General features: G+C 38.9%; 1 protein-coding gene across 1 annotated transcript in view; it reads right to left on the reverse strand.

Moving 5' to 3' along the window:
• GMPR (guanosine monophosphate reductase) overlaps positions 1–4805 on the reverse strand; it is a 1135646-nt gene extending 1130841 nt beyond the window's left edge. The window contains exon 1 of the mRNA XM_044065201.1: positions 4356–4805. Within this exon, the coding sequence (XP_043921136.1) occupies positions 4356–4442 (87 nt within the window). The 5' untranslated portion in view covers positions 4443–4805. The remainder of the gene's footprint in view (positions 1–4355) is intronic.
• Positions 4806–10676: the final 5871 nt, after the last annotated feature.

The raw sequence follows: 10676 nt of genomic DNA on the forward strand, positions 1-10676 counted from the left end.
AAAAAGCATGCAGGAACATTCTTTTCCAAGCAAAAAAAAAAAAAGGCATCTGTCTTCCAGGCGTCCTTGCACTGAGACCTGGAACAGAATCTTGCCAGTTGATTGTTCAGAGAGGAGGTAAAGAGGTCTACTTGAGGAACTTCATACAGATGGATTCAATCTAGCAAGACCCCCCCCCATCCATTTTCCATTCACAAGAGTCTGCTCTAGTCCTGCTCAGCTTGTCTGCTGCACAATTTTGCTCTGATAGAATGTAAGATACCTGTAGAGTGAGATTGTTGTGTGACGCTATATCCCAAGCTAACATGGCTAGTCTGCAGAAGGGATACAACCTGGTTCCCCCTTGCTTGTTGATGTAACACATTACTGTGGTACTGTCCGTAACCACTTAAAGAAGTCCCGGGGACCAAAGATGGTTCAAAGAGTTGAGTGCCTTGATGATGGCAAACATCTCCATTATATTTATGTGCTTGCATCTGACCTTGGTATCAGACATCCCCTGCACTTTTATCCCTCCTAAAACTGCTTCCCAAGCAAAGTCGGAAGCATTTGTGTTGAATTACTGCTTTGTAACAGGGAAGGAGAAGGGGAGATAGGGCTTAAGGATATATATTGTCTCCACCAAAAGACTTCTCTTCTGACAAACTCCAGCACTGTGAATGGAAAAGATAAAAGGTGTTTGCTGGGACCAAAGAAATTTCAGATACCATGGTGTGTTGCTCATGCAGATTCTTGCCGGGGTATCATGAGGATCATAGATGCGCAAGTGCAGAACCAGAATAGCTAGCTAGTGATATAGTTACACAAGGTCCAAGTTCTGCATTATCACCTCAAACTGTTTTACCAAAAAAAAAAATAAAAGTAAGTTAAAGAGTTTCCCATTATTGTCAAATGTACCTCCTGGCTATTTTTGATTTTGTTTCAGTTTACTAATTCCTCATAATCCATCCCAAAATGGGCAATTCGTGAGAAAAGGAGGTAGGGAAAACTTAATAAATAATGACAATGATTCGAGTTAAAGACTTTACTTCTGAAAATGCATGTTCATTTACATTCTTCTCTTACTCTGTCAGCTTCTCAAATTAATTATGCTAAGTAGCTTACAAAGTCTCCCTGACTATTTCTGGATACGTGCCTGATTCTGAGGTGAGAGACTGAGAGTTATGTCACCTGCAGATGTCAAGTTTGGCATTAGCTCTAAGATGCTCCTGATTTTGCCTCATTATATCTTAACATGACTCGTATAAAATTCTCATTTTTCTTTTTTGACAACCCACCAATAATGCTCAACATGAAGACAGTCATGCTTCTTATTCTGAAAAATGCATGTTGGTGCAAAACCTTTTGTTTTGTTAACTTTTTGTATGACTTATGAGTAATGCTTAAAAAAGTGTACCTGATTTGGACATTTTTCTGCCCATTGTTTTAAGTTTTCTCATGTTTCTTGAACATAGTTGAAAGTTAACGGTTCAGTAGCTGGTATATCACTGTGGTTACTGCCTAATGGACTCATTTACCCAAGTAATGCTTGACTTATGGGTTTACAAGGGACACAACGGTCAGTCTATCAGTGAGCATGCATGTTTTTCTGTACTATTTAGATTTAACTGGATTTAAAAAAAAAACAAAATCAAGAAGAGATTATATGCAGCAATTCCCGTCTTCAGAAAAGGTCAGGGTGTTACGCAACTGCCATAACATTCTGACAGCTACAAAAAACAGCCACTCGCTCCAGTATTTTCCGTTATTGCCAGTTCCCTAGGACAGGACTGCACTTCATACGCTCTATAAGACATATTCTTAACTTCAAGACAGCGTCACCATAAAGAAACAGAAACAATCCATTTTTCAGTGACTGATGACACTATATCTGCTACAACTTTATTTTAAATTCAGCAAACTGAGATTTATAAGAAGAATGACTGGCCAGTTGTGATCAGCTGTGATCTAAACACTTCTGGTTCAAAAGGTGATCATATCACAGGATCATAATGACAGTGTTAAAACTAAATTAGGTTTCTTAGACAAAAGCGCAATGTAGGCAAAACATTAAATAAATCTTTCTACTATGAAGCACCTTCTGCTAGAAAATACCTGCTACAATATAAACTATAGGAAGAAAAACAATGTGGTTCTTTATAGCATCTCAGTATAGTGTGCTCAATGCATGGTGAAGTTCTGTTCCAAGCCATGATTAGGACAGGTGTATTGCATATGGTGGAATGAGAGTAGGGGACAGTGAATTTTTTGGAGCATGTTATACATTGTTCAGTGCATTCTAAAAAAACTGGTCATTGCGACCAAGGAGAACAACTTTCTGATGTGAAAAACACTGGGAAGTGTGACCTGCTTCCTACTTAAAGCGAGTGCTTCCTATGTTTAAAAGCACAAACATTCAAGAGTACTGTAGTTCCTCTACAGTGTACTATAAATAGTGATTGCAGCACCTTATATAAGCCAAGTTATTTTCTTATCTCAGGGCAATGATTCATGAAACAGCCTCCTTTCATTTCTGAGGCCAGCACAAACTGGAATACCAGTGCAGAACTTAACTTGGTTTTCCAGTTGGTCGACTACTACTCCATATGTTTTTCTACAGAAGCACTGCAAAATTGTTGATCCACTGCATTGAATTTATCAATACTACAGAGGAGGAGGAAATTGTTTGTTTCTTTGAAAATTCTTTCTGAAAGCCACAACATCTGTGTATGCTCATTCTTGTGTTATCACATAACACTGTACACTGCTACAAATGCACAGACAAGAATCAAACATATCCCAAGGTCCTCTGAAATTCCACAGAAGGTTAATCTTTCTTGCGTTTGATGACTTATGCAGTCTGTTTTACTTTGTCATTTTATTATACTCACAACAGCAAGTTAAATCAATCATACGGAAGCTTCCCTAATGACATCTCATTGCATGGTGCAGCACTTAAACACAATGCTGACTGCGCAGCCTGATGCAACACCTACCAACTCCTCCCAAAAAAAGGCCCTCTGATTTCTACAAATAAAACAACAAACCATTCCTATCCAGTCTTCCTTTTTCTTGGAAATAATAAAAACAGAAACAAATTCCAGATTTGTTGTTCTGCAACTTTTAAATTAAAACAAAAAATGGCAAATTTAGACAATTGATTTAAGATCTTGTATGTATAACGCATGTAAAGATCTGGCTCTAAACAGACACAGACACATTTCTTAGTTATAAAGGGCAACAAATGTGAATTAACACACAGCTACCAGATAACTCAGCTGCAAAGTCAAACCCAATTATTTTTACAACAGAATGTGCAGTCAACAGTACATCTTTTACATATCTGACAGAATTCACTCCAGCAAATGGTGTGTGCTTATCCTGACAAAGGTAATTGCCTTCCTAGCATTATTCTGTTGCTGACTTCGAGATCATGAGATGAAGTTAAAGGTATGTGGTGTGGAGTAACAGTCACTAGCCAACAGCATCAGAGTCTTACTGGCATGACCAGGAAATAATATATTCTGCTCCTTAATTAACCTCTAGTGCAAGTGGTCTATAGTACAAAAGTGCTGCTTTAAAACCAAAACTCAACACAGTTTGCCTTGCATATCTGTGTGTCATGTTCACATAAATGAAATCCTGTAATCCCTCCCTGAAGACTGACTCCCCTAACACTTTATGTGGAAAAAGACTGTTTTCTTTTCAAGTTTAAAGAACGGTTTCAAGTACATATCAATGATAAAGTAGTATACGAGGGTCTGTCTTTGGGAATTCTGTCCCTCTTAATTAAGCTGTATGGCTCTTTGAACAGTGACTCTAATAATACTAATTACATTCAGCTTTATACGTGAATTACATGCATTACTTCTAACACGGTTTACTAACATGCTGCACTTCTATTTCAGTGCCTCTTCTGTCAGTGTATCATATCCACCTTGAACGGGCTGAATGTTCTATGGATGACTTCTAAGCATGCTTCTTCCAAAGTCGTCTAAGGTTACCAAGAATGTGTTACACACCGCAGGCAAAACAAGTGCATTTTAAAGGCATATATAAACAAACTACACTTGTTTTCCAGTTAGAATTAAACGCATTAGAACAATTCGATTATAAAAGGTGTCTGCAGGTTAGGAATAAGCAGTTGCTAGGCAAAGTTAAAGCAGAGAGTAACAAACAGTGTAAATGGTTCAAAAAGTAATCACACTAATATTTTACTTGTTGAAACACTGACATATTTTTACAAAAAAAACACAACAAAAATCTACGGAAAAAAAATTCCATCGTGTTTTAAAACGTTCACATAAAGGTCCAGAGTGGCCTCTGATGCGGTACTGAAAAAAATCAATTGGACAAGCATTAAACTAGGACTATACCTCTGATCTGCTTTTTAAGCTGCTTCTCTTGGGTCTGAAAAGGACATCTTTAAAGTCTAGTTTTATGTCTTCTTCCACCCTTGGCATGTTGGTGATCAATACTACTTTAATGGCAAGGTTATTTGGTGGTGCTCCAGCTGGTATTCTTCAGATGTTGCTGTTTTAACGTTATACCCTGCAAATTAAAATCGAGCAAAACCAGATATTTCCGCCGACAGCGTATTTATAGCAAAGGGGAGTGATGGGATGTCCAAAGCCCATAGCTTTATTAGGAAAGAACTGTTAATAGAAATTGCTGCATAGCGGCCGGTGGGGCTCTTCAGCCTTGTCTTCAGCACTGGGTGTGGGAGCACTAGCGCAAGCTAGAGGCCTGATAGGCAGGCGCGCCTCATGCAGCAAATGGAAAGTGCTCGGCATCAGAACTGCATCCGCGAGGCGGCGGTTTTGAAGTCAAACTGAACCTAGCAACAAAAGCATGGTTCCCATGTGTACCTATCAACTGTCACACTGTGTGGCGTACGTAACTTATTTTCTTTTCGTTTTTATAGTTCTCAAAAACATCCATATCAATAACACACCAAGTGTATTTTTAAAACATTAATTCTTAAGAATAGAATAATATGTTCTTCCTAAAAAGGTCTTCCACCTTTTCATTTTTGATAAGTTTTGCAAGCTATGCATACCCTCAACACAAGCAGCGCAGAGGTTATTGCATTTTGTTACTAGCTTGGTTGTTTTATATAATGTGTCAATATGCGTTTTTTTTTAAACCGTACTAAGTAAAAACGCAGATTTCTTTAATAAGAACATGTTATTTATTATCGTCAGGAATGTATAAATAAACAAAAAAAGAAGCTATCTACAGTATTTACAGCTGAATGAATACTTGACAGAGGAATCAATCTTTGAAGATGTGAAGAATACTTGAGTAGGGAATCAATCTTTGAAGCTGTGAAGAAATAGCTAACAGCCATCCATGCATATCAGAGCCTCCAAATTACTATGTAACTTTGAATCTAAATGTCATGATTTTTTTGCGCTGGGATATTATCTAAACATTAATCAGTTAATCTTGTGAATGTAAGGACGGAATTAAATGTAGCCAGAAGCGGCCTTAGGTCAACTGGTGTCCTATCAAAAGGGCTCATGGTGCCCGGCCCGCACCCCCACCCCACTCGGTGCCCCTATCCTGGTGTACCTACACCAAATAAATACTGGAAAAGTGCCGCTGCCAGAGTGGCACTCTAGCCAGCCGCCTAGTTGGCCTATGCCTAAGGCCGGCTATGAATGTAGCACATACACTGAAATTACTAGCCTTGAAGTCTTAGATAGCAATTGCTATGATTTTGAATTAATAATCTGATGATTTAATAGGCCAACTAATGAATCCAAACTCCAGGAGGACAGCAACCGTTTAAGGAACTGTGGGCATCTCAATAGCTGAGAAACTTCTAAGTGAGGGGGGCTCCGATCTAGTTTGGGCTAGATAGTAATGGTATATATCATAAATTTAAGTTTATAGTTATACAATGTGTAAAAAAAAACAAAAGGGGAGGTGATTTGATTAATGAGACAGAGTTGAATGAAACTAAATGGATCATTGAGCTTGCAGCATACAAAACCCTAGGTTTAAATGGGGTTATACCTTTAAGACCTGCACTAAAGAAAAGGAGGGTGCGGTATTGAATGTTAACTGAAGAGCTATATAAAAACTGCAGTTTATCTGAAGTAGGGCTTGGTCCCGAAAGTGCTCATTCCTGTGTTTTTAATTGTGTTTTAAATAAAAGTTTTGAAGCTGTTCAGCGTGGTGGCCAGTACCTGTTTTCTTCCTTCTTTCCTTTGGAATCTTTGTGGGCAGGCAGCCTTTGGTGAAGTATCTACAGTTATTTTTGGTTTGGTAATAATATTCAGTAGACTGATCTCTGGGCTACTCTGCCTACCTTCCTGCAGCCAATACCACACACTGTCTCCTGCCTGGTGTCACCCCCTTCCTACTTTGTCATCTTCTTTCTCTTGTGCATCATGATGCAACCTTCCCCATCATCATTTGTAGAATTTCTGTATATATGTGTTCTTCTTTGGTTACCCCAACCTTACATGTACACATCTCCTCATTTCTATTTACTGTTCCATGTTTGTCTGTTTGCTTCCATAAATTCTCTTACACCCTTTCTCCATACACACAGTCCCATTTCCTTGCATCCTATAGCCCTCATCCCTACTGTTATATGTTTGATTATACAGTATGTGTCTGTGTTTCCCTCTGCTTACTATCATTTCCCTTTCCTGTTGTCCTGTACAACCTTTCACACCCCTTTATGTTAATAATAAAGGTGGTTTATGTCTGCCTCCGGTATTAAACAACATACTTTACCTGAACTTTTCCACAGCACATTACTGAGCAGGACAGCATGCCTATTTATAAGATGTACTTGCTGCTTCTCTACATACTACCACAGGAATTGCACTGCCAGGCACAATACCATCCTACTTATGTCATCTGGTGCCATAGGCAGGTCCCCAGGGCCATACTTTTTGAGAAGATTTTTGTTCATTGGTAAAACAGCTAACCTTTTCCTCTGTAATCTTCTCCACGAGTTTTCTTGTTATCAAGGTTCAGCTTGAATGTCTATAGCTTCTTGGGCCAGTTCTTGTTGATCAAATGACTCAAAGCACTTAATGCAAATTTGGTTATCACTACATTTCTGGATTATATAATTGCCTTTGTATTTAATGTAATATGGGATATTCCTATAATTCTCTCCATAATCAATGATTTTGAAACGTCTAATTGAAATCTGAATATGAATAAAATTATAGAAAGTTACCATTCACTGAATTGTATCACAATGAATGCAACCTCCCTGAATTAGTCAATCTCCATATGCGTTTATACTAACCCATTCACACTTCCAGTTCCTTTTCACATATTTTCACTTGGCATTTGAAGGTCCTTATGGTGTCATGACAGTATTTGGAGCTAACTTCCTTATTCAAGCAACTTGTCAGTTAATGATTGACAACATGTGAAAAGGTAGGTTGTAAGGAACAAAATGAGCTTAAGAATTCTTGTCTAGATAGCACTGAAATGGTGATAACAATAGTCACTTATGCATAATTTCATTTTTACAGTGATATTTTCAAATAAGTGAGGTACACATTACTGAGGGGAATAGGGTGAAATGTCATGGCAAGAAAGAGAAAAATATGCTACTCCTATCAATGTATAATGCAAGATACTGGAAAGATTTCTAGTTGTTTAACATTGACAATATGCAAAATTTCCATATTTTCATTAGTATTGTTATATATAGACTATTGCATAGTATCTTCTGAAACCTTAAATGATGCTAAAGAAAACTGTTGTCAATACTTCTACTGTGAGTTGGTTGGCCTGAAAGACTCTAAGTGCTGTTTAAACTGTTAATTTATGCACGCAGGCACATTTTTCTTACTTCGGAAATATCTCAAAAACAAAGAAGCAGAAATCCATTTCTTGGCATCATGTGAAATTTAAGTCCAGCTGAGCAAAACTGCTGCTGATAGTAAGGATGGTATTCATAGCCATTATGCATGTGGACAATGAGAATGTGCACTGGATGCACACTGAGCATGTGCACTGGATGCACACTGAGCATGTGCACTGGATGCACAATGAGCATGTGCACTGGATGCACAATGAGCATGTGCACTAGATGCACAATGAGCATGTGCACTGGATGCACACAAGCACAGATGAGGTGCGATTCAATTAAGAAGTTCACAGGCAAATAAGTAGCCAGCAAGATGTAAATGAGACATGTGTGAAAAAGTTGCTATTTCTCTCTGTAAATAAGGCTTCATTACCTCCTTTTGCAATTCAGAGTTGCTTTTGGTATGCAAGTGTGCCATGTGTCAGAATTACTCAATTATGGGATTTAAACTTTGCTTGTGACATAAACAGGACATGCTGCTTGCATGAGTCTGTGCCTTTTGCATTCACTTTGCAATTGATGAAGATGCTCAGTTTTGATGCAGGTCTTATTGTTTTCCGCTTTTGAGCTGCTTGTTTCTGCTGCTCTACAACCTGGTACACTGAGTAGTGCTTTTGACCTATGAGATGGAGAGCTAGGCTGAAAATAACCAACTTGAACTTAGTAGAACAAGAATTACGTGATAGATTTAGAGTAGACAAGGAGATCCCAAGAGCTTTGCTGGGTGAGTATGTGTGACATTCCTATTCCTATGCATGTCAAAGTACGTACAGCCCTTTCTATACTTCCACAGGCACCTTTCAGAGACACATTGGTTGATAGGCTTATAGGTGTATATTATGCTAAATGACCACTGGGACCTGTATATAAGACTAGCCGAGCATCCCAGTTGTATCCAGAAAGTTTATGTGCCTTAGAAGTTATTTTAATTGGTATATGTAAGCTATGTCAAGATTTACAGGCTGCCTATGTCCATTAGAGTAATAGATACTAGACCCAGGGTGTACTTTTGATTTCCAATCCAATGGCCCAGGTTTCTCTTAAATAGGATTAGCGTAGAGCTCTGCTTCATATGAGTAGGAAGCCTGTTCCAGAGAAGGGGAATTCTATGAGACACAAACCTGTCGTTCCAACATGTTCTATTTATGTTACAAAGTTTAAATCCTTATATTGAGTAATTCTGATGCTGTTTGTTTTGTAGATATGCAGAAGGTCCAACAGAGTAGGATCCAAGGATGTCTTGTATGCCAGGCATAGATCCCCTCTCAACAGTCTATAAGAAACAAGGGTATAGAGATAGGGCACTGAGGTGATCTACATAGGACATGCTGTTACACTCTGTATTCTTTTTGTGAGGAACCTCTGAGAATGTTTCATCTGTGGCATGTGCCTGGTCAAGTTTATACTGAAGGGAGCATTGTACTCAATGATGGGCAAGATGAGGGCTGAATACATTGGAACAATGAGTTTCTTGGACCAAAATGCCATGCCCTTGCTTATAAGCTGAGCAACATAGAATGATTTCCTTACATTAGACGCATGTTGGTTCGAAAGCCAGGTTACTATCTGCATATGTACCCAAATCTCTAACTACTGGTTCAGCTCTTAGGGATGTGTTATCGATTAGGTATGTTATCGATTAGGTAATTTCCTAAGATGGCTAACTTCCCAAAGAGTACTATTATGCATTTCTTAGCAATGAGTTTTAAGCCCTGGCTTTGGCACCAGTCATTTGACTGTTATTCCTTCTTGCAAGATGCTAGTGTCTTCAGGTAATTCTTTGACTGTTCCTAGTTTATAATCATCTGCAAATGTGGTCAGCGTGAGGCCCTTGACATTGACCTTGACTTCCAAGAAGTATATGCCAAGAAGCAGTACACCCAGCACAGAGCCCTAAGGGGCTCCATTAGTGACCAGTCTCTTTATGGAGGTGGTGTAACTTATACCCTATCCTAACTTCCTGTGTTTTATTTGAGAGTCAGCTGTCTATCCAGTGCATAACATAGGGGTTTATGCTCATATCCATGAGTTTGTTTACAATACCCAAGTGGGGTATAGTATCAAATGCCACAGCTAAATCAAGACAGGCAGTATGCACCATTTTGCCTCATCTATATCATTGGTGACCTTCCCAAAGAAGTAAACCAGGCTGAGTAGGCATGATCTACCCTTGAGAAAACCAGACTGGGTTGGATCCAGTGTCTGATTGTTTTCTATGTCCTTATTAATCATTTCCATGATAATTCTTTCCATGGCTTTGCATATGAGACTAGTCAGACTTATGGGTATGTAGTACCCTGAGTCTGTTGATCACCTACCCTTGTGCAGGGGGATGACCATTGCAGTTCTGCATTTGCATGATACAAAGCCTGCCTGCAGTCTATATTTAAACAGTGACTTCAGTGGTCCATATAGGTCATGTTTCAGGCTATTTAAGAGGCATTCTGGGATATTATGAGGGCTCATTGATGCATTGTTTTTGGCCTTAGAGAGTGCATCTAGGACCTATTCACTAGTGATAGTTGGGGGAATGTTTGATAGTATTTCCTTGGGGGGGGGGGCAGATGGGGGAGTGTGGAGTTAATATTGGAGCTGCATTTGTGGCCAGCAGATTTGCTTTATCTTCTGGCTCTAGTTCGGTGACACCATTACAATCAGTTCTGAACACTGCTATGTGCCACCTGTGAGGTTTTGGACATAATTAAAGAAAGCCTTGTCACTACCTTTTGCCTGGGAAAACTATATTGACCTCAAATTTGGCTTTAGTAGACTTCATTTGCTCTCTTACTTGTTTGTTTAGATTGAGATTGTTTTTATCATGCTGAATGTAACACTTCATAATCTTGGC

This window comes from Protopterus annectens, chromosome 3.part0 (genome assembly GCF_019279795.1).
Source record: "Protopterus annectens isolate FY-2018-M chromosome 3.part0, PAN1.0, whole genome shotgun sequence".
Taxonomy (NCBI): Eukaryota; Metazoa; Chordata; order Ceratodontiformes; family Protopteridae; genus Protopterus; species Protopterus annectens.